The 24,719-nt window shown below is 37.2% G+C and overlaps 1 protein-coding gene across 4 annotated transcripts; it reads left to right on the top strand.

Moving 5' to 3' along the window:
- The first annotated feature begins 86 nt into the window (after positions 1–86).
- QRSL1 (glutaminyl-tRNA amidotransferase subunit QRSL1) lies at positions 87–24,077 on the top strand. 4 transcript variants are annotated; one of them, XR_002126573.1, is made up of 12 exons: positions 87–224; positions 6,496–6,655; positions 6,949–7,047; positions 8,222–8,318; positions 10,626–10,802; positions 13,769–13,944; positions 14,033–14,145; positions 15,721–15,913; positions 16,442–16,559; positions 19,367–19,559; positions 21,527–21,780; positions 21,925–22,003. XR_002126573.1 is itself a non-coding variant. In XM_019665875.1 (11 exons), exons 1-11 carry the CDS (start codon positions 192–194, stop codon positions 22,140–22,142), a joined length of 1,590 nt encoding a protein of 529 aa, XP_019521420.1. In that variant the 5' UTR covers positions 87–191; the 3' UTR covers positions 22,143–24,077. The 4 variants fall into 4 exon arrangements, 3 of the variants coding, with proteins under 3 accessions (XP_019521420.1, XP_019521421.1, XP_019521422.1); XM_019665875.1 differs by lacking the exon at positions 21,527–21,780 and having other exon boundaries at positions 19,367–19,572; positions 21,925–24,077; XM_019665876.1 differs by lacking the exon at positions 21,527–21,780 and having other exon boundaries at positions 21,925–22,025.
- Positions 24,078–24,719: the final 642 nt, after the last annotated feature.

Below are 24,719 nucleotides of genomic sequence, written 5' to 3'. Positions count from 1 at the left end.
GGGGGAGGGGGGAGCGCTAGCCAATCGCATGCAAAGATCATTTCCTCCGGCTGCAATCCGACCAATCTAAGTACTCGGTGCTGAAAGGTTCAGTGCCGACCAAAGATGGCTGCGCCCATGTAATACCGGCAGCTGCTGTTGACCTTTCCTTTTCCTCCTTGTCATTTGCACCCTGTGGTGGCAGGCAGGGCATGAGGACCATGCTGGGCAGAACCCTCCGAGAAGTGAGTGCAGTTCGCTGCTGAGGGCCCAGGGTCGGGAAGATTCGCGGAGTCCGTGATATGGAGTCCGCGGGCCTGACCACGCATCCCGGTCAGCCTCTCCGCCTCCTTCCCTGGAACTGGGTGGAGGTTTCGGACCTTTGGGGGCTTAGGCTGTACTGTCCATACCCGTTCTGCAGTTAGGACCACAACAGGGGAGACTTCACCGTGGAGCTGTGGGGTGGAAATGTACACGGGTTTCTCAATTAGACGTCTGCTCAGGCTGCGTCACGACCCCATCGTCTCAAAGTGGGCTTCTGCCAGATAAGGGGAATTTTGCTGGTCCCATTTAGCCTTCTTCTGGCCCCAACACTCATCTGATGCAGATCTAAGGAGCCCAGCAACTCCGTCTCTTGCAAAAGCCAAACTAATGCTTTTTGGCTTTTTTTTCCCCTTTGAAAATATTCATTCTCTAGGCTTCAGCCACCGCCAAGATACCAATCATTCCTTTATCCTTGTCTGCGTTCCCTGGAAGTCGTTTTTTAACTCTAGACTGTATTTGTGAATGTGCTCTGGGCATCTCTTCCAAATGCCCCATAAGCACCTCAAACTCAATTTAACCAAAGTTGACTTCATCACTGTAACCAGACAACCTCTCAACCTCCATCTTAAAAAACAAATCAAAACCTGATATCTGAATTCTTAATAATCTCTTATTAATGGGACAACTGTTATCCTAGTTGCCCTTAGATTCTTCCTATCTGGCACATCCAATAAATCACTAACCTCTGTTAATTCTGCCTTGAAATTATGTCTGGAATGTGTTCTCTTGCTTTATCCCTGCTGATAGTTTTAATTCAGATCTCCTTGCTTCCTGGCTCAGATCTCTCAGTCTTTATAACTGTCCGCAGGCCTACTGCTATCAGAATCACCTCCAGACCATGATAAAACTACAGCTGTGTTCCACTGAGGCAAATCTGTGTGGTAAGGCCCAGAATATATGGTTTAACCAGGTCTCCAGATGATTCTGCTTGACAAGTAGGGGTTGAGGACCTACCCTACTTTCTATCTTCACCTGAGAAGTTTTTTTTCTTCCCAGCTGGCAGCGTTTTAGAAAGCTATAAAGTATAATGAGAGCTTTTTTAAGTCCACAGGCTTTAAATAATTCTTCCCCAAAATAATTATTGTTTTACCATCTTAAATTGCATCTGGTCTATCCTGCCAGTGAAGAATTCTATTTGTTTTTTTTTTTAATAACAAATCAAAAGCTTATTTTAAAATGAAATACAACTTTAAAAATGTGGCATTTTCTTTTTCTGCCCTTTCTCTTTTAGCACCACCATTTTTGTGCCATTCCTTCCTGCTGTTGTGTGAGCCATTGTGAAAAATGACTTTTACCTCCATGGGTTAAAAAAAAAAAGAAAAACATTTAGGGGAACTGACCCAAGGTAGAGGGGAGGTTGCCCTGGCATGATTACTTTCACTTAATCACTCCTTTAACAAATACTTATTGACACCTACTGTGTGTAAAACATTACTTGGTGGTCATTTTCCCAGCCCAAAATATATCTTCTGTCCACCTGTATTTTTTGTACATCATTGTACCATTGCCCAAATGCTAACAATTATAAATTAATTTAGTACACATTCTATTTTAAATATGTAAAGATGCCTGGAAATGTTAAACGATTTATTCATCCATTGTTGTAAATTATAATAGTTCAATCAAATTTCTCTCATTCATCACACCCTAGTTGAGATAATCAATTGAAGAAAGGGAAAATTTGCTGAGGATGAAATTAAGGGGAAGGGCTAGAACCTATGGAGTTTTGAGGCAATTTGGGAGACCTAAGTGAAGGCTTAGGACAACAGAGGAGCCCTGGGAGGAAACACTAAAAGGAGGTACAGGGCCAAATAGGAGGTAAAACTCCTACTTGTAAATTTTACCCAGGTATATTCAGGAAGGGGGAGGAGTCTTACCTTTTTCTGTGGCATGATCCCAGTGTTTCTAGGAGCCAGACACCAGGCTAATATTATTAATCCTAAAGTTTAATACTATGTCCAGTAGGCTGCTTGGGGGTCTAGCCTAAGACCATTTAATTATTGTTCCATGAGAAAACTGATTCCAAATTTTAAACAGCTCAGTTATTTATTCAACTAACTCTTATTGAGCATTTCTATGTTTTAGACACTGGGGTTTAGCATTGAAGGTCGAAAGAAGCTCCTGCCCTCATGAAACCTACATTTCTGTGGGGAAGCAGGCATTAAATAAGCTTTTTTATGTAAATAATATTCCACATAGTATTAAGTGCTATAAAGAAATGCGAGAATTAACTGGGGCAGCTGAATGTTTCAGATGGAGTGGTCAGGGGAGGTTCCTCTGACTGGGTGGGTGATATTTAACAGAGACCTGAAGGATACAAAGGGTGAGCCCTAGAAAGATCTGGGAGAGAGTGTTTCAGGCAGAGAGAACAGTAAGTGCAAAGCCTGAAGCAAGAGCAGGCTTGACATGTTCAAGGAATAGCAAGAAAGCCAGCACGCCCAGAGAGAAGTGAATGAGGAGAATAGTGGAAGATGAGGTTAGAGACATAAGCAGGAATCAGATCATGGAGAACATTTTAGGCCACTGTAAGAAGTATGGATTTTATTCTAAGTGTAATGAGGAGCCTCTGAAAAGTTGTCAGTCTGTGGACATGATCTGATTTAAAATTTAAAAAGCTCCTTCGGGCTACTCTTAAGGATTATAATCTAGGAAGGCAAATGAGTAAGCAGGAAGACCAATCAGAAGGCTGTTGCCTTAGCAAGAGATGATGGCAGCATGGATGGTGTGGTGGGAGTAGAGGTAATGCGAAGTGGGTATTGCTTTTTAAGTTAGAGCTTGCTGACAGATTGGATGGTTTAAGGGAAGAGTTTAAGGGAAAGAGAAGAATTAAGGAGGATGCTTAGGTTTTTGGCCTGGGCAGTTAGGGTAATGGTAACATTTATCAAAATGGAAAGACTAAAGGGAGCATGTTTGTGATGCTAATGTTATCAAAATTCCTGTTCTGGACGTGGTGATTTTAAGATGCCTCCTAGATATCCAAGTGAAGATGTCAGGTAAGCAGGTGGATGTAGGCGTGTGGAGATCAAGAAAGAGACTAGGTATAAAGCTATAAATTGACAACAGTGTAGATCATTTAAGCTAGAGGGCCAGATGAGATCACCTGGGAAGTTTAGGGTAAAAGTAGAAGGCCTACAACTTTCCAACAGTTAGAGGTCAGCAGTGGGAAGCAGAGCCAGCAAGAGACTTGAAGGAATGTCCACTAAGACAAGAGGAAACCCAGGAGGGCTTGGTGTCCTGAGATACAAGTGAAGAAATGCTTCAAAGAGAGAGTGATCTCTTACGTTGAATGCTGCTGGACTGAGCGGTGATATTGGATTTGAGAATGTGGAGGTAGCTGGTGATCTTGACATGCTATTTCTTGGAACAGTGGAGACAAAAACATGAATGTTAAATGAGTGTGTTAAAGGTACAAGTCAACTGGACACTAAGCCCTCAAGGGTTCTCCTATGAGCATCTATCAAGACTTTTTTTAAAAAAAACAGTTCTTTTCCTAAGTGATCTTTTGATGCTCTCTGTAAAGTTAATGTTCTCCGCTTTGTTGCAGAGTAGTAAATGTTGTAACACCTTGCATAGAGAAGTAGCATAGTGGTCCAAAGCATGGGCTTTGGAAATAAGATCTGGCCTTGTTTGAATCCCAGCTCTGCTACGTCCTGGCATGTGATTTCAAGCAGAAACTTCAGTAATTTATCTGTAAAATGAAAATAATATCAGCCCCGTAGTGTGGATGTAAAGATTAAATGAACTATAAAGCCTCTATCTTGGGGGTCAGGAGGTGTGGAATAACTAGAATTGAGGTTTGGGAGGTTATACAGATAATGGTAATGATGTAGTCTGGGCTGTGGCCATGAGACTTAGTAACTGGGATGAGGTCTGGAACTGAGAGGGAAGCCAGATGTCGGTGTACATGACTTGAAGATTGAAGTCAACAAAAGTAGCAACAGGAGCCATAGCGAAGAAGGCCATAGTGAGGTAGCTGCTAAAATCCTCAGCGCATGACAAGGAGTACCAGGGAAACTAGAGGAACACACAGGGAGAGGAAGAGCATCTCCAAGCCCCACGCTTCAGATGAGCTGGGGGTTTTGAGAGAAGGAGGAGGCTGCCTGCCCGCGCATTCTCCCTTCTCCCACTGGGCTCTATGGGACACGGTTGCCAGGCACTAAAACAGCCATCCTTTGAGAAAGCTGCAGGAGAAGCAATGGCCTCAGGGAGAAGCCTAGTTTCCATTAGAGAAAAGAAGTGCCAGGGAGAGAGAATTTGGTTTTTAACGAAAACTTTTACGTTTGATTTCATTTTATGTTCAGATATGACACCTTTAGTTTTGTCTCAGGAGAGCTGTACTATTTATATCTTATACTCCTTATGCTCAGTCCACTCTAGCTAATTAGCATCTTTGTTTTCATCTCCCTTCTCCAGTTCCCTTAACTGATTTTCTCAAATCTGGATTTCCTAAAAATGGTCCTATCAAAAACCAGCACCATTTAAAATGAGTGCCCCCAAGCAATCATATTTCTTGCCCTTGTAACCACAACTGTAACTCCTTTTATTCTCATCCCAGTTGGCAAGTCGGAAAGCAGCTTGAGGGATAGTAGGCATTAGGGGACTTGCAGCAGAGAAGGAGAGAAAGGGGCAGACATGATTTCCTCCTTTTTACAACGTCACCACAGGATAGGCCTGCCTAGATACCTCTCTGTCTCTCTAGCTTTCGGTTTTTGCTTGTTCTGACTTACACTCAGCCTACCACAGTCTCCTTTTTTCTCGTTCCATATGTACAATATTAGAATACACTGCTATCTTTTATTTTTCTCCAGCTCCTAAAGATTTCACATTTCATACAAACCACTGTACAGAACCTTCTCTTCTTGTTATAGGGTTACTTCCTTTAAGTCAAACCCAGCAGCCCCTCCCCATCCCTGAATCATTCCCCAAACCCCCCCCCCAATGCAAGTCCGTTGGTCCTCTTGATGGCCTGTTCCCATAGCTTTTCTCATTTAAAACCCTCAGCCCTAAGAGTACCACCACTGCTTTGATGATTTATTCAACAGCTGAGAGTGTATCATTTGCAGATTTTCCTCTAAATGCAAGCTCCTGTTGCTTTATGTCTAGGACATGTGAAAATACAGTCAACTTAGAGGACAAACTAAATTTCCACTAGTACAGAGAGAAATGGTGAAGGAGCATATGTTAAGAAATTATCTCTGCCCTTTACTATTTGTGTGACTTGGGACAAATCACTTAACCTCTCTGAGCTTCAGTTTCTTTATCTCTAAAAGGATGTTAATACCTCACTTCTGTGGTTGATTTAAGGATTAGTGAATTAATAATGCATGTAAAGCCAACAACAGTACCTGGCTCTTGGTAAATACTCAAATATTTTACTTCTCACCCACCCCTCTTGTCTCTCAGCTCCCATCTCATCTAACTCTTTTTTCATATTACCTCCAAAGATTTGATATTCTCTGTGGCTTCTTTGTTATTCATTTCCTTTTATCTGATAAGTAAGTAGTTATTACTTCCTATAGGAAGTATTAAATAGTTATTACTTCACCTCAGGCTTCACTTACTATCAGTATACAGGCTCTGGTCACTGGTGGTGCAGTTATTTTTATGCTGTCTTTACTAGCCTTCCTAATGCAGCAAAGACAAGATTTCAGAAAAGTTGGTTTTTAGTTTGCTTTTGAACCCATGTTTTATAAGCATTTCTCAATTTGTAATGGCTTTTGCTTGAATTCCACAATAGATGTAAATATAAAGCTGTATTTTAATAAAGATCATTTAGATCCATAAAATCCTGTAATGCCGTGTCCAGTTCATTTCTCTTTTTTTTCCACTATGGCCTGCCTGTGTTGCAACTAAGCTACTCTCAGTACACAATCTACCCTAACCCATGTTCACCCATGCTGGGCCTCTACTTCTAGACAGGGTGGCATACCTAAACCACTGCTCTCATTTGTCCAAGACTGACTTAGAAACAAAGTTCCTTATAGGGCTGTGAATGTGGTGCCCTCCAACCTGTCTTCAAGCTGATCGTGTGTTTCCCCCCTTCATTACATTAAGTGTAGAATTGATCGGTTCTCTTAGTTTTGAATCCAAGCTTCACTTCAAAATTTTATGCTTAACCACTTTATCTGCCCCTGTCAGTGTAATCTTTGAAACTTCTGCAGACTCAGCAAAGGGTTTTTGAATTGTATATAGGTTTCTGCGGCGCTGAAACAAGGCCAGATTACTCCAATTGAGCTCTGTCAGAAATGTCTCTCTCTTATCAAGAAGACCAAGTTTCTAAACGCTTACATTACTGTATCAGAAGAGGTGGCCTTAAAGCAAGCTGAAGAATCAGAGAAAAGATACAAGAAAGGTAAATTACTTTGAATTACACTTAATTGTTATATCCCTAGAGAAAGAGTTTGACTGGATATAGCAGTTTCCACTTGGCAAGTGACTCTTTAAACATAAAGAACTTGCCATGAGGTATAACGAAAATGATTGGATATGTGACGCTTTGTACTGTCCAACGGTAATAATTTCTAACAAAAATGTGGTTTCTGAAGAAGTATCTTGACCAAAAACTAGTAGTTATTATAATAACTATATCGGTGTGTGTTTATATTTTGTGCTAGGTATATCTTCTATTTTGGGGTTTTACTACAGGTCACTCACTTGGGGATTTAGATGGAATTCCTGTTGCTGTAAAAGACAACTTTAGCACGTCTGGCATTGAGACAACATGTGCATCAAACATGCTGAAAGGTAAAGTTTAACTGATCAGAGCATTAATAGTTTTATAAAAGGAAGCATTTTCAGTTTAAATTAAAGATAAGATACTAAAGCACCAAGGTATTCTCAGACTAATTATATCTGCAAAGGAAATGCTTGGGATGGAATATTGCCTTTTTACTATTTGCTCTTTCACAATGCAAAATTATTCTTTAGAGGCAGTCCAGCTTAATGGATGAATCCTATTTAGGAAGTTTCAGTACCTGATCACCACAAACACCAAGCGACCTCTACCTCCCACTCACTGATAACATGGGGACAAGTATCAAGGGGCTGTCATTACCCCTCTCTTGAGGATGGTGTGATGAATCATTAGCATCTACTGTCCTGTTGTTTTTTTATTTCCTGACTCTTCTGCCGCTTATATCGCTGTACTTATCTGAGTATAGTGATGCTTAGTTTTGTTCTTTACAGTTTAGTAGGTCAAAAAGGAATCATGTTGGGCCGGCCGAGTGGCTCAGTTGGTTAAGAGCTCGCTCAAGAGTTTGAGCTCTGAGCAACAGCGGTTCGAGTCCAGCCCGAGCTGAGCAGCCGCTGAGCTGCCAACAGGTAGCAGGATGGCTCAGCTAAAAAAAAAAAAGGAATCATGTTTATCAAGATATCTAGATCCTAGAGGAAAATGAAATGGAAGAAGGTCATTCAGAGTACTACACACTAAAAGCAATATTCTGAGGTGTGTGCCCCCAGGTTCCTCTGATAGGGAGACTGGTGTTAATTGTTTTGGAATATACACTAGATAGAGAAAATTTTAATTGGTAACAATAAAAATCTATTTCTGACTGGAAATGGATAAAAATGACTGTGATATAGTATCATCTGAGAAGAAAAAGTCAAGGACAAAGAGCAAAAATATGATTTGTGATTAGTTTCAAATGAATTGGGTACATCTCTATCATTCAGTATTTTCAAGTACTGTTTAAATCAAAGTTTTTAGATTATAAAAATAGTGAATATATAGACTGTCTTTGGAAAACATAGCAGTTGAAAAATTAACTTTTGAAAGAAAGTACCTATTAATTAAATTAAGAATAATTAACATATGTCAATATAAATTCCTTAATTGCAATCTAAAATCTTGTTTCTTGAATATGATTTACATGTTCACTGTTTTTTCTCCTATAACAAAAATAGCTGAATTTTTTTCCAGGCTATGTACCACCTTTTAATGCTACAGTAGTTCAGAAATTATTGGATCAGGGTGCTCTTCTAATGGGAAAAACAAACTTAGATGAGTTTGCTATGGGGTAAGTAAAATTGAAACTTTCTTCTCCTATATTTCTTCCATCTGTGTCTTTAATTTCATTGAATATAGGTCCCTAAAAGTAGTGAGGTGATTTTTTAAGGACTCTAATGCCAGCTTCTCACTCCCTCTGTGAGATTATGTTCTGTTGTCTAATAGGTATATGGTCATATCTCATTTTGGTTTAGTTTGCATTTCCCTGATGACTAACAATGTTAAACATGGTATGTTTGTTCTGCTACCCATATATCTTCTTTAGTGAAGAATCTATTTAAATCTTTTGCCCTCTGCCCTTTATCTTTATTGGGTTGTTTGTCTTGTTGAGTAGTAAGAGTTCTTTCATATATAAGCACGTATTCTAGATTCAAGTCCATTATCACACAGGTGATTTGCAAATATTTTCTCCAAGACCCTAGCCTGTCTTTTCATTCTTTTTGCACTTAGTGAATTTATGGTGAATGGATTAATCCATGGGAGTAAACTCAAACATAGGTTATTAGGGCATCACCTGAAACAGCTGATCAAAATGAGTATCACCAGTGAGGGAGAAGTGGACATTGTGAACCCCCAGATGTGACTCCCTGAGAGGAACACAGGATCACCTGTGCTGCATTCCAGCTGAGAATGTATAACCCAAAGCTAATAACAAGGAAACAAAAGACAAATCTGAAATGAGAATATTCTACTAAAATGTCAACATCAGAAAACAAAGGCTGTGAAAATGTTCCAGGTTAAAGAACATAAAACCTCAAACAGAGGAGAACATAGGAGAAAATCTTTGTGACTTTGAGTTCAGCAAAGATTTCTTAGGACACATAAAATACAATCCATAAAATAAAAAAATGATTGGACTTTATTAAAATTAAGAATTTCTGTACTTAGAAATATACTGTTAAAAAACAAAAAAACAAGCTGTAGACTGGGAGAAAATATTTGCAAAACATATATCTGAGAAAGAACTAGTATCCAGGATATATAGAACCTTTTCCAACTTAGTAAAAAAACTACTCAATTTTTTTTAAAAAATGGGTAAAAGAAGTAAGTAGACATTTCATTAAAGAAGATAAACAGTTGGCATATAAATACATAAATGCTTAACATAATTAGTCGTTAGGGAAATACATATTAAAACTACAATGAGATACACCTATTAGAGTGGCTTAAAAAATGACAATATGAAGTGCCGACAAAAGGATGCAGAGCTATTGGATTTCTCATGCAATGCTGGTAGGAAATGCAAAATGGCACACCCATTTTGGAAAGTAGTTTAGCAGCTTCTTATAAAGTTAAACATACACTTACCATGTGACCCAGCAATCTCAGTCCTGGGTATTTACCCAAGAGATGAAGACTTATGTTTATACCAAAGCACTGACTGCCTTTCAGTACAATATTTATTGTGGCTTTATTCAGATTGCCAAAAACTGAAAATAACTCAGTGTCCATTGACTGGTGAATGATTAAAAAAGTAAAAAAAAGTGGCTACAGAGACAATGATAACTAAATGTAATATCTGATTAGACTTGATCCTGTACTGGGAGGGCTTAAAATGCTATAAAGGACATTATTGAATCAGCTGACAAAATTGGATTATGTACTGTAAATTAAAGTATTGCTTCTGATGTTTAATTTACTGAGATTGATAATTGTACTATGACTGTATAAGAGAATACCCTTAGTCTTAGGAAATAAACACTGAATACATACTAAAGTACTTAGGGGTAAAGGGTCATAACAATATAATTTACCCTTAAATGGTTCAGGAAAAAAAAAATGTTCAGACACACAGAACACACAAATGATAAAACAAATGAGGTAAAATGTTAACAATAGGTGAATCTGGGTAAAAGGTATAAAGCTCTTTTCATACTATTTTTATTTTTGTAATTTATCTGTAAGCTTGAAATTATTTCCAAATTTTAAAAATAAGTTACTAGCATTCCATTTATAGTGCTTTCCTTAAGACTTCTGATTAAAAGAAGTATTCCTTGAAAAAACTTGTTAACTGAATGTTTGTGACACTCTAACTGGAAGACCTTAATTTACAAGGAAAACTATCTTAAGTTGAATTAGATGATCAAATCGGATAAAAAAAATTCCTCATTTCTTAGCAGACCAGTTTTCTCTACTTTCTACCACAAATGCTCTTCCCATCCTCCACCTCCTTAACCATCTAATTAAAGAAAGTTATCTATCTTTTTCAATTCAACTTACAGTTGATTATATACAGTGTCAGAAGCAAATAATGAGATGAGAATTTCACATAAAATGAAAGTTTTATTAAGTATCTTGCCTCACTTTTTCATCTCAGATGTGGAAGCACAGATGGTATATTCGGACCAGTTAAAAACCCCTGGAGTTTTTCCAAACAATATAGAGAAAAGAGGAAGCAGAAGCCCCATGGTGACAACGAGGATTCAGATTGGCTTATAACTGGAGGAAGCTCAGGGGGGAGTGCGGCGGCCGTATCAGCGTTCACCTGCTTTGCGTAAGATGCTTTTTTCCTTCTGTACTTTAAAACCCAACCCAATACAAACAGTCGTAAACCACAGGCAAAATCCAACAATAGGGAACTTCGTACCTTGGTATTTTTCTTTTCAGTGAGCTATTGTGCTCAATGGTGTATCAAAATTATATTATAAATACACTCAACTGTACAGTACACTTATGTATATTTTATACATTTAACTTTAAGATAACATTTAAACTCTCCCTCTATTGTATATAGTTTTCTTTAAAACATGACTTTATGGATCTTGCGAAATAAACCAGTTAGCATAAATGGACTTCATTGAATTTCATTTTTTAAATAATTTATTTGGGTGTCAGCTTACCGATTGTACAAATATTTAGGGACTAACATACCATGGCTTTAGCTGAGTGCTGCTGAGCTAAATTGTTAGCTATGGTTTATCCCTCAGTGAAATCTGACTTTTGTAAAAAAAAAAAAAAAAGTGCTCCTACTATGTGTCAATAGGATATTTAAAATAGTGTTTCCATCAATCCACAACAAAAATATATATCAGTAAGTAAAGGTTTTCCAAGGGAGCTGATTTGTTCCACTGTCATATTTTGTATTTAGTAAGCATCAATCATGCTTTATGTCTTAAGTCCCATTTATAAAGCATTTCTTAACCACCTAAAGAAGAGTAAATAAATATTGCTGTTATTATATTTATCTCTCCTTAATTATCCACTGAAACTAAGCTCTTTCACAGACACTGCAAGCAATAAATTATTTACATTTTTTAGAGCTATGGGATTTAAGTTCTACAATTTATTTTTTTTTAGTTTCCCTGAAATCTTGTTAACAAGTAAAACCATTTCATTTTATCTCTGTGAAATTTTATAACACTGCATTAATATTAATGGGAGTTCTGACAAGTTAGGACTGCAATAGATTAGGTGCTTTTTTTTCTGTCTTCATCACCCCACTTAGTATTCATCTTTCTGAAAGTGCTTTGAGAAGATGGCATTTTGACACATAATTTCTATAGAAATGTAAGTTTTACTTTTAAACAACCGTCAGTGAATCCTAATAAGAAAATGTATCCTTTTAGAAATTGTGAAAACAACAGTCTGATTTTGTGGCTCAAATGGACTTGGTAAGAAAGGCAATCTAATTTGCATTTTCTGTAAACCACGAGGGCCATGTGATTGGTGGAAGCCCTGTTCAGTGCAGAGCTGCTTCACTCTGGGTGTAGTCAAGAGAAGCACAGACCCAGCCAGAGTCACTCCAGATGGAATGAGTCCCAAACCATCAAGTGTTCTGCTTCGTTTCCTCCCCTTTTGACTCATTTCTTTTATAATAGTTTTAAAAACAGGGAGATTCTTGGAATACTGTTCACCACTAAAAAGAATGAGCTAGAGTACTAGTGACATAGAAGGATACCCAAAAAAACACTGTTAAGTGGAAAACAATTTACAAAGTAGTATGTATAGCATGACTTTATTTTTATTAAAAGTAATGATTACATATGTATATATGTTAGTTGCATGGAAGTTTCTGGATGAATGTATATCAAAATTGATAACTGAATTTTTATGGGGCAGTAATTATAACAAATTTCACTTTATATTATATAGTTATATAATATTTTATATAATTAAATAGTAGGCATGTACACTTTTCTAATCAGAAAAACCTTTTTTCTTAAATATTTTGAAATTTTAAATTTTTAATTGTAAAATATACACAACAAAATTTACCATCTTAACCATTTTTGAGTGTACAGTTTAGTAGTGTTAAATACATGCACATTGTTGTGCAGCCAGAAGAACTTGTTTCATTTGCAAAACTGAAACTCTGAACTCGTTAAAAAATAACTTTCCATTTGTCTGTCCCTCTAACCTCTGGAACACTTCTACTTTCTATTTCTATGAATTTGACTATTCTAGGTACCTCATATAAGTGAAATTATGCAGTAGTTTTGCTTTTGTGACTGACTTATTTCACTTGTCATAATGTTCTCAAAGTTTTTTTTTTTTTTTCAGTAAGAAAAACATATACTCTTTAGGTACCTGGGCAAAGAAATGAACAGACACTTCATAGTTGGGTAATGCAAATACAAATAAATGTGAAAAGTTATTTAAAAATGCACACTAACGAAGTTTTTTGGTTATCAAATTAACCATATTTTTAGAACTAGTACTCAGTGATGATAATGAAACATTAAACATAATCTGATTCCCTGTTATTGGGAATATAAATTGGCATAACCTTTCTGACAAGTAATTTGACAATATATATTAAGAACTGATAATAAAAGGCAGACACTTTGGCCCATCAACTCTACTTCTTGGAAGCTAGCCTAAAAAATAATCAGATACATGGGCAAAGATTTATGTTTAAAGGTGTTTTTACAAAGTATTATGCAGTTAATATCCTAGTTGGCAACAACATAAATGTTTAAATAAAGTGCATTTCTATCCATGATTCTAAATGCGGTAGCAGAAAGGCTGTACCTGAGTTTCTGGGAGGGGTGTGTTTAGTTGGTAAAAGCATACTGTAAAATTGCCATTAAAGGAAGGTGTAAGAGTTGTATGTATATTGATGAGAGAATGGACTTTAAAATACTGGAAATTGCCAATTGATATAATGGAATAGTATACATATTTTAAATTCTTAGTAATTTTAATGGCATAGTGAAGGGCTCATGATAGTCAAAAAAAGAGATGGGAACTATGGTTCCAAAATGACCTGAACTATGAAAGAAAAATGCATTTCAAGAAAAACTTGAAGTTAATATGACAGATGTTAACAGTGTTTTTGCCTCAGGATGGTGGGATATTTTGTTACCGCTTACCCTTTTCTATCTATATTTTAAGAATTCTCTGAGACGAGCATGTTTTACTTTTGTGTAATACAATTTAAAAATACACATTTCCAAAGGTGGATTCCAAATAAAATTAGAGACACGTCATTCTTCTAAAGAGAATCCGTTTAAATTCCAGGGCTTTAGGATCAGACACAGGAGGATCCACCAGGAATCCAGCTGCCCACTGCGGGGTTGTTGGTTTAAAACCGAGCTACGGCTTAGTTTCTCGTCATGGTCTCATTCCCCTGGTGAACTCAATGGACGTGCCGGGAATCTTAACCAGATGTGTGGATGATGCAGCAGTTGTGTTGGGTATTTATATGATTCCATACAGCTTCAAAATAGTACAATTTCACTGTAAAACAATCTGTCTGTCACTCACAAGTACTTTTCTTTTTAGGTGTACTGGCTGGGCATGACTGCAAAGATTCTACCACAATACAAGACCCTGTTAAACCATTTATGCTTCCGAATTTGACAGACGTGAGCAAACTATGCATAGGAATTCCGAAGGTAACTCTTCCTTCCGTTACTTTACAGAAATAGTGTCAAGTACAGAGCACAGACTTGGGAAATAGACTGGTTGGTTTTGAATCCCTGCTCTGCCGCTTTTATTAGCTATGCGACCTGAGCACATGGCTTAATCTCTCCAAGTTCAATTTCCCTATCTGTAAAATAACAATCTGGATAATAACAATATTGATCTCAGAGAGTGGTGGGGTTTGAATCATGGGGATGTAATACACAGCGTGGCAACTGTAGTTAATACTGTATTGCCTATTTGAAAGTTGCTAATAGAGTAGATGTTAAAAGTTCTCATCACAAGAAAAAAATACCTCTGTAACTATGTATGGTGATAGATGTTAACTAGACGTATTGTGGTGATTATTTCTTAATACATACAAATATTGAGTCATTATGTTGTACACCTGAAACTAATATAATGTTGTATGTCAGTTATACCACAATAAAAATAATTAGATAATCATGTTAAGCAGGGGTCTGTAAACTTTTTCTGTAAAGCGTCAATCAGTAAATATTTTAGGTTTTGTGGGCCACACAGTCTTTATCATAACTACTTAACTCAGCCATAGGCCATATGTAAGTGAAAGAGTGTGACTGTGTTCTAATAAAACTTTATTTTCAAAAGTAGCTGGCAAGTCCATCTGGCTCATGGGCCATAGTTTACTAATCCCTGATGTAAGGTTGTAGCCCAGAGCCATACGTTGCATAGTGAAGGCTCAATAAGTATTATTATTATTACTACTAGTATTACTACCGCATTTATTACAGTAGCAATTGAGTCATTCATACATGAAAGTAAATATGTTAAATTACTGACCTTTAAAATTTTTCTTAATTTTAAGCTTAGCAGTCATTTTTTTGTTGTGGGAGTCAGTCCTATGCCTTGTAAGGTGTTCAGCAGTATCACTGGCCTCTACCCCTAGATGTAGCACCCTCGCCTCCCCCACCACCACCACCACCTCACAGCCAAAAATGTCTCCAAACATTACCAAATGTCCCCGGTTGAGAGGAAGAAGATAAAATTGGCCCTAGTTAAGACTACTGCTATAGAGAAATACTCCTTTCTTTAAAATCTTCAATTAAGGTAATAGCTGTGCCTTTTCTTAAGGATTTAGAAAGAGTGCAGGTTGTAGAAATGGACTTACTTTGGAATCCTAGATCCTCTTTTTACTTGCTATGTAACATTAGGACATTTACTTCCTTAGTTTCAATATTTTTTATTAATAAAATTAAGTATGATAATGCCATGGGATTGTTAAAAGCATTAATTGAGAGAACCTTTGAAGAGCATCTAGCAGAGTACCTGACATATAATGAACATTTAACAAGTGAAAGTTTTCCAACCAGTTCTCTAATCTTTAGTATTGTTATATCTAGCTCATAATATTCAGGGCTCTATGCTTGTCATGCCATAAACACTCTTAAATTATTCAATTTCTCTAGCTACCTACTAGCAATTTAATCAGATTTTCTAATGCATTGCCAAAGCTTCTGGAGTACACATTTTTATAAAATAATCTATATAGATGTTGTAATTTCTGTATCTTAACTTTTTCCAATAAGGAATATCTTGTACCAGAATTATCAAGTGAAGTTCAATCCCTTTGGTCCAAAGCCGCGAGCCTCTTTGAGTCTGTGGGGGCCAAAGTAATTGAAGTGTCTCTGCCCCACACCAGTTATTCAATTGTCTGCTACCATGTATTATGTACATCGGAAGTGGCATCGAACATGGCAAGATTTGACGGACTGGAATATGGTAAGATGGCTTTTTTGGGATTTTTAAGGTAGTTGTCTCAAACATTTGAAAGTTTCACTTATTAGTGGAAAAAAACCTTATTGCCTAAGAAAGATAGTGTTAATGATTTAGAGAAGTAAATCAGTGAATCCTTTTACCTTTGTTATTTTAGCATTATGCTTACACTATTCATTATAAATATCTCTGTATGTATGGTTCATCTCTCTGGATGGTGAATACCTTGAAGGGACAGTGTCTCATCTTTGTATTCTCAGTCCATCTAATGTAGTGCATAGCACAGGATAGGAGCTCAGTAAACATTTGAATGAACAAATGAGGGAGTTAACAAAGGAGGTTTCCCTCTTGGTTGTTTTCTTCCCTCTCCTTGGTTCTTGACTGGTCAGTCAGTCACAAGGCAGACACAGAAGAGGAACCATTAAGGGCAATCTCCCGAAATTTTACTGTCGGTCACAAATGTGAATCTAGGTCTGCTTTTCAGCCAAAACTTACTTACTTTTCAAGTAATGTGTATCTCTTTTTTGTTTTCAGGTCACAGATGTGACATTGATGTGTCTACTGAAGCCATGTATGCTGCAACCAGACGAGAGGGGTTTAATGATGTGGTGAGAGGAAGAATTCTCTCAGGAAACTTTTTCTTATTAAAAGAGTAAGATAATTAGTTTAGGAATTTTCCGCATTCTTGAAACTCGAGTAAAGTAGTATGTCTATCAGGTCTTATAAGTTGAGATATTTACTAAAGAAGCAGAATCTTTATGGTTTGAATTAGAAATCATAATTAAAGGCCTGTTTATGGTACTTTTGGTTCCTGGTTATTCAAAAACATTGATGCACTAGCTAAATGATTAGTACAAACTAAGTATAGGAAGTCTCAAAGGATTTTGGCCTCATTAAATGTGCCTGGACTATTATTGCCACATTGGCTTATTGCTATTAGAACCTTAAGCAGGAAGTTACATTGCTGTCTCTTGAAAAATTTAGTGAATCAACTGTTTTCCCTTCCATTGTGTATGTTTGCTCCAAGAAATAATTCTAAATTACTATGACTCCCACTTAGACTGTCTTCATTATAAGTTTACTAACCATTTTGTGAAGGCATTATCCTAAGTGAAATAGGTCAGAGAAAGACAAATACAGTATGACCTCACTTACATGCAAATCATTTTTAAACAGCCAAGCTCACAGAAAGTGAGTAGAATGGTGGTTGCCAGGGTCTAGGGGCTGGGGGAAATGGGGAGATGGTGGTCAGAGGGTACAAATTTCCAGTGATAATATGAGTAAGTCCTGGGGATCTAATGCACAGCATGGTGACTGTAGTTAATAATGCTGTATTATATACTCGAAAATTGCTAAGGGCGCAGATCTTAAATATTCTCACCACACTCAAGCAATCCTCTGAGCTCTCTCTGTGTGCTTTCTCCCGTCCAGTACTCTGCCCTGCAAATCCTGGCTGTCCTTGCTTCCCTGAACCTCCGATCTTGATCGCCTTAACTTCCTGAGAATCCCCTCCCTCCACTCCTAAACTCTGTTGAGGTTCCCCCTCTCTGGGCTTTGGCCTGGAAACTGCATCCAGGCCTCACTCTGGGGAAATCAAAGGGCTTCACTTACTTGCTTCCCTTCTCTCAGGCCACCCTCTCCTGAATGCCTGTTGCCTAATGTCGGAAAACGGTGGTTTCATTTTGTCTTGTTTGCTAGTTGTTTAAGATGGCAGGGTAAGTCCCATCCCTATTACTGCATCACTGATAGGAGCAGAAGTTCTGCTTTCCAACCATATTTAAAGTAGGAAGAAATTTCGTGGAAAATGGAAGTAATTGTTCTTTTGTAAAATTCAGGTTTGAGGAATGATGTTAATACATTTGTTGACGTAAGAAACGTCCAAACCTGTAGAGAACTTTAATGAGTTTATTTGAGACAAACTAATTGCTGGAAAGCAAAATTGCAACAGATATAGAAAATGCTCTGGAGAATGGCAGTTTTGCAGCTTATTTTATGCATTAGAATCAAAGGAGGAGACATAAGAAGGGTTACATGAAATCCATTGGTGGTAGATTAAGGGGGTGGGAGAAAGCAGAGCAGGGAAATCTCTGGGATTGGATAAAAGGTAAAACGGAGAGACACACACTTCTTTTACACAAGTGGGCACAGAATAGTTAATGATTATTAACATTTACAGCAAATAGAGATGGTATTCGGGAACAAGATAACAATGAGGAAATTCTGTGATCTCTGGTACAGTGGGTGTGCCCTGAGGGGTCCGGAAAAAGCGGATTACTCTGACATTCCAAGTGTGTGTTGTCTTAGATGCAAAAAGACAATAGACAGGCCCACTTAAGGTAAAGATTGACCTTTGTCAAGGAAGCTACAGGCCAAGGATGTGACTACCCACCACAACCAGCTTTTATTTAGGAATTTTTATGTTCAGACCTTCCTGTGTGGTTAATTTCCGTCTCCTGAGTTTGTAGAGCCTGCCATGCTGGCCTCCCCTGAGCTTGTCAGGTTTACTATGTGGCCCCTTTTTCGTCCGCACCTTATTTAGTCCATCAGTGTTATTGTTGTATAAATTATAGGTGATGCCTACATTCGTCTCCACACACCCTATAGTCAAATGATAGTAAGGACATCTGATATTTCTATAGCATTATTTTAGGGTAAGAAAGATTTCCCATTTTTAGCTGATTGTATTTGGTCTGCAGTAATGCTGGTGTTACATCCATTTTTACAGGTGAGGAAACTGAAGTTGGAAGGTTAGTACTTTTGCCAGTCTTTGTTAGCAGCTTCAGGAGGATCTACAGAGCGTTTTGTTTCCCTTTCTTTGCATCATTGACGTACAGTCACTCCTATGTCTGGCTAATTGCTTAATCTTTGTAATAAAGCGTCTTTTCTTGAATTTCACATTTCCATTCCTGCGCTGTGGCTATCCACAAAATACAAAATTGCAAACACTGCATACTTTGCCCAGTTTGTTTCCAGAGCCTGTTTCCAAGTGTCTAATTCTGATGGCATATTAGAATTTTGCAGAACTTCAGAATCCTTATAATAATTTTAATTATTATACTATAGACGAAATAAGACATTATAATCGAGGATTGGAATGAGCCTCCAGAGACCTAGTTCTAGTCCTACCACTGCCAAACTTTGTAACCTGTGGAAAGTCACTTAAATGTTATACTTGATTTTCCTCACTTGATATCATGGTGTCCCTGGACGTGTTAATATCTTGTGATTATATGTGCAGAATTGCATCTTGTACTGAATTCTGATTGATTAAATTCCAGATGTACAAACTTTTCGAATGACAGCACAAATGAACAAAATTCATTTTTATGTGTTGTGAGGGATCTTAGTGGTACCTGCTCATAAAGGCCAAGAATCAGTGATTCTTTAATAGACCTTATGTGTGAGAATTGATTCAAAGAAATAACATGACGCCCTTCAAATATCTGCTTTTTTCCACAGAAACTATGAGAATTATTTCGTGAAAGCACAGAAAGTGAGACGACTCATTGCTAATGATTTTGTGAATGTGTTTAACTCTGGAGTGGATGCCTTGCTAACGCCCACCACCTTGAGTGAGGCCATGCCATACCTGGAGTTCATCAAAGAGGACAACAGAACGCGAAGTGCCCAGGGTGACATTTTCACACAGGCCGTAAATATGGCGGGTGAGGGCCCTTCCAGAACGTCTGGTTTTCTTTAACTTTCAGCAGGCACCCTGGTCTTCAACTTAGGTTCTAGCTAGATTGTTTCCTGAAGGCAGTAGCTTGCCCTTGTGGTGTATGCACACACGTACTTACCACACACACTCACGTTCAGAATCAAGCCACTTAATAACATACTTTTTAAGTTTAATTTTTTAAATTTTCAAACTTACAGAAAAGTTGAAAAAGTAGTATAATGAATATCCATATGCCCTTTGCCTGGATTCATCCTTATTAACATTTTGCCCCATTTGCTTCTTCCTTCCCTCCCTCCCTCTCTTCCTCCCTCCACACACACACACACACACACACACACACACACACACACACACACACACACACACACACTTTGTTTTTAGCTGAGTAATTTGAAAGTTTCAACATCATGCTACTTTACCCCTAAATACTTTAGCATGAATCTTCTAGGAATAAAGGCATTCTCTTACATAACCACAAGTCCATTATCACACCTAAGAAAATTAACTAAGTACAGTCACACACCAAGTATAGTCCATATTTAAATTTTCACATTTTTAATTTAAATAATTAAATTTTCTAAATTAATAAAATTAAATGATCAATTGTACCAAAAATGTCTCTTATAAGTTGTTTTTCCCCCCTGATATATTACTTTTGTTTATGATGTCTTTAAAATGTAGAACAGCCCCCTCAGTTTTCTGGGGGTTTTTTTAGACTGTGTTATAATTTTGTTTTAATCATGAAACCCAATGTAGAACACTCAAGATGAAAGTCTATTATATTTACCTATACTTTTGCTTACTGTGTTCTTTTCTCCCTGATGTATCAAGATTCTTTGTTTTATCATATCCTTTCTGTTTAGAAACGTTCCTTTAGTCATTCCTTTAGGGTAGGTCTGCTGGCAAACTAATTCTCTTCACTTTCTTTCTGAGCATGTCTTGATGTTCCTTTCATTTTTAAAGGTGATTTTTGCTGGATATAGGATTCTGTTTCTACAGTTCTTTAGCACTTAAAAAATGTTGTGCCTACTTTCTTCTGGCCTGCTTAGTTTCTGATAAGCAATCCCCCACCTTTAAAATTTTTTGTTTTACGTGACATTGACTTTTTTGAAGAGTCCAGTCCACTTGTCCTCTAGGATATCCCATCCATAACCTGGATTTGTCAGATTCCCTCCTCATGATGGTTTAGCTAAACACTTTTGGCAGAAACACTACACTCTTCATGTCAGGAAACAGTTAATGTTAGTTTGTTCCATTTTTAGAAACTAGGTTGAATCCTTGGTTAAGGAAGTAACTGCCAGATGTTTTCCTTGTAAGAAAATGGTTTTTCCTTTTATCAGTTATAAGCAATTTGTGAAGTGTTCTGTAAAGCAATACTTTGAGACCATGTGAATATCCCATTCCCCTATAACCTTAAACCGAGTTTTAGCATCTACTGATGATACGCTGCCTGAATTATTACCCAGAGAATTATAAAATGCTGACTTTTCTAATTCTGTCATTCCTTCTACATGTATTAGTTAGCAGTCTTCTCTAAAGAATCACTTCCTTTTTTTTAATTTGATATATTTTAAACAATTACTGTCATTATTGTTTTTGATGCTCATAGTGTTCCCAATTTAGCCAACAGGGGCCCCTTCAGATTGTATGTATCCTTTGAACCAGTCCCCATTAATTTATGAAAGCTTCCTTATTTTATGATATAACAAGACATCCCAAGATCTTGCACTATCTCTGCCCCAAACCTGGAATTAAAACTACCCTGAGCGACTGTTTCTTATCTAACAGATTGGCAAAAATTCAAAAGTTCGACAATATACTCTATTAGCAAGGCTGTAGGGAAAAAAGCACTCGTTTTGTTGATAGGAGTTCACAATGGTACTTTTTTGGAGGGAAATTTGGCATTATCTCACTACATATTCATTTATCTTTCTATGAAGCAATCTCTGTTCATCTGAGCAACTTTCAAGAATACCAAAAAGCATGTACACAAGGAAATTCACTGGAGCATGGCGTAAAATAGCTAAATACTGTAAACAGCCTAAATGCCCAACCATAGAAGAACAGTTGGATAAATTATGGTAAAACCCACATAGTGGAATACTATGCAGCTATAAAAGGAATGAAGAAGTTCTCTGTGAACTGATATATAGTAGTGATTTTTCAAGATATGTCATTAAGTGAACAAAGGAAGGTACAAAAGCATGTATATCATATAATTTTTGTTACTTTTTAAACTTTATCCTGTCATGGACCTACTAGCACTGGAAAGTGGAAAAGGTCTCTGCTTCTTAGGAGGGAGAATTAATCAACTAATGGGTTTATTTCTTTTCCTCAGGACTGCCGGCAGTGAGTGTCCCTATGGCCCTCTCAAACCAAGGCTTGCCAATAGGACTACAGTTTATTGGACGTGCGTTTTGTGATCAGCAGCTTCTTGCAATTGCCAAATGGTTTGAAAAACAAGTACAGTTTCCTGTTATTCAGCTTCAAGAACTAATGGATGATTGTTCATCAATCTTCGAAAATGAAAAGTTAACATCTGTTTCTCTAAAATAGTAGTGATGAATATATTGTGCAAATTAAAATGATTTTTAAAGATTTTCTATGCTAGAAAAGTCACTTGATCTTGCTAAGTTTTTATAATTTGGTTCATTGTCAACATAATCATTCCTTGGAATCACTGTTTAAAATTCTTGTGATATAGTTAATTAATTGTAAATAATCTCTCAGCATTTATTAAGTATCTGCAAGTACAAAGTACAGGATTTCTACTATAACACAAGACACGTGTTCCTGAAAAATGATGTATTTTTGCAGAAATGTTCATTAAAAAGTACAGAGCTTATTCACTTTGTTAGGGATATTAATGTTGAATAACTATGTTATATATCTGAAACTAATATAATATTGTATACTAACTATAATTTAAAAAAAGGAAAAAAAGAACAGCTTACAGTAAAAATAAGTTTAGGATTAAACCTCTCATAACCTATACATCTTTATAAGCAAAGCACTAACAAAAACAATAATTGGTACCTCCAGAGAGGGCCTGGACAGCCAAGCAGACAGGCAGCTCAGCATGTGGTGGAGGCTGATGTTACAAATGCACAAAAACAATAAAATGCGAATATTTGCCTCTGAGTGCTGAGCAAAGCAGGTGTAAGAGGAGCTTTGATCACAGGAGGAAGTGCAACCCACTGGGGCCCAGAGTCATGCAAGACTGGGGGGGCGCCCAGGTGCAAGCACTCCCTTTATTTCTCTAAAAATAGACCTGGCGGAGAACTTTCTAACTTTCATGCTAAATGTTAAAATTTTACATCCGCTATTCCAGGGCCCCACACCAAGGAACCAAAATAACTCCACGTTACACTTGCGTTCATTCTCCTATTAACCGATCCCGAATGAGCTCATTGATGTCATACAAACATTGGTTGTAACCTAACAGACCAACTTGAAACCTGGTAGGTTCTTGGTTATCTGAGGGGAATACGTTCCAAGAGCCCAGTGGATGCCTGAAACCCATACATACTGTGCAGAGAGTACCAAACGCATATATACTGTGTTTTTTCCTGTACACGCATACCTATGATAAAGTTTAATTTATAAATTAGGCACAGTAAGAGATTAAAAACTATAACTAATAGATAGAATAGTGATAACAATATACTTTAAAAAAAAGTTATGTGAATGTGGTATTATTAAGTAAAACAAGGATTATTGAACACAAGCACTGTGATACCACGACAGTCAACCTGATGACTGAGAGGGCTACTAGCTAACGGGCAAGTGGCGTATACAGTGTGGATATGCTGGACAAAGGGCAGATTCATGTCCCAGGCTGGTCGGCTCGAGATTTCATCATGCTACTCAACTGCATGCAATGTAAAACTGATGAATTGTTCTAGAATTTTCCATTTAATATTTGGTAACTGAAATAATGGAAAGCGAAACCTCAGGTAAGGGAGGACTACTACACACAAGTAATATCCAATATGAAAAACTTGTAAATAATTTGGTGAAGCTGCCAGAGAGAGGAGGGCCATGGCTCCCCGCTTAGCCCACATCTCCATTCCTCAATGGTTTTCTCACCCTCTTGACTTTCTGTCCCAGTGCTTTCTGTTTGGGCTCCTTCAGCCCAAAGAGAGAACGGGAATCTATATTCAAACTTTGAAAAAAAAAAATCTAATGAAAATCATACATTTACTCACTGTAAAGTTTCATCACTGGACTTCTTTGTCTTTGCCATAACAGTTGTCATCGCATGTTGATCTAATTTGGCAGTTATACTGGGGGTGTCAAAAATATGTATACACATGCCTTGTATTTACCTTTTGTTATCGGTATAGAGTGAGTATTACAATTTTAATACAGTTTTTTCTTTCTTAAACTATACATTTTTTTGGTACCCTTTGTATGTTGTTGATAAGTATAAGTAGGAAGCTGAATTATTTAATAAATTTACTTTGTTCAATAAAAAAAATATTTTCTAAATATGAAGCACATAAGGAAAAAAAAGGTAAAACCCCTGGAATGTTGCATGGTAGGAATTTAACCTGCCTGTTATCTTTCATTAATAGTTTTCTCCCTTCACTGGGCTCCTCTGACTCCCAAATACGCAATCACCATACTTCATATAAAAGCTTTCTGTGCAGGCCCTTATACATTTTGACTGAATCCCTGAAAGAGGAAGAGATTCTTGAGAGAATTGCATCACTTTTATAACAAGAGGAAACCACGTTAGTTGAAGAGTTAATATGACATAAAAAGGAAACAAATAAATCTTTGCCCCAGTCTTTTTTTATGTGTACAATTTGAAATAAAAAAAATTTCAAAAAATATTTATGTAACCTCTCTTGTTTATGTAATATCTCTCATTCCTATATTTCTACTTAAGCTGCACTAACGATTTGAATCTGGAAATCGGGAAGCAAAAACATTGTTCTCACATAACTAGCATGAAATGATACCTAATCTGTTTTTCTTTCTCCTCCATCTTTACCCTAAATCTAGTAGATCTCATTTTGCCAAATGGCTATCTGGGAATTTAAGTGGGACATGGTTTCTGTGTCTCAGCTAATGAAACCCTGAAATTGTTAGCTGCAGAGGTGCTAGAGCAGAGCACTTCTGAAAGGT

Source organism: Hipposideros armiger, unplaced genomic scaffold (genome assembly GCF_001890085.2).
Source record: "Hipposideros armiger isolate ML-2016 unplaced genomic scaffold, ASM189008v1 scaffold_456, whole genome shotgun sequence".
NCBI classification, from domain to species: Eukaryota; Metazoa; Chordata; class Mammalia; order Chiroptera; family Hipposideridae; genus Hipposideros; species Hipposideros armiger.
The sequence above is the reverse complement of the archived record's forward strand: the minus strand, read 5'-3'. Positions and strand labels throughout refer to the sequence as shown.

What these genes read in the sequence shown, in the direction of transcription:
- QRSL1 (XM_019665875.1), top strand. Translation starts at nt 192, where the DNA reads ATGAGGACCATGCTGGGCAGAACCCTCCGAGAA. An exon ending in AGAGAAAAGATACAAGAAAG is followed by an intron (nt 6,656 to 6,948) that starts GTAAATTACTTT and finishes GTTTTACTACAG; the next exon opens with GTCACTCACTTGGGGATTTA. An exon ending in TGCATCAAACATGCTGAAAG is followed by an intron (nt 7,048 to 8,221) that starts GTAAAGTTTAAC and finishes ATTTTTTTCCAG; the next exon opens with GCTATGTACCACCTTTTAAT.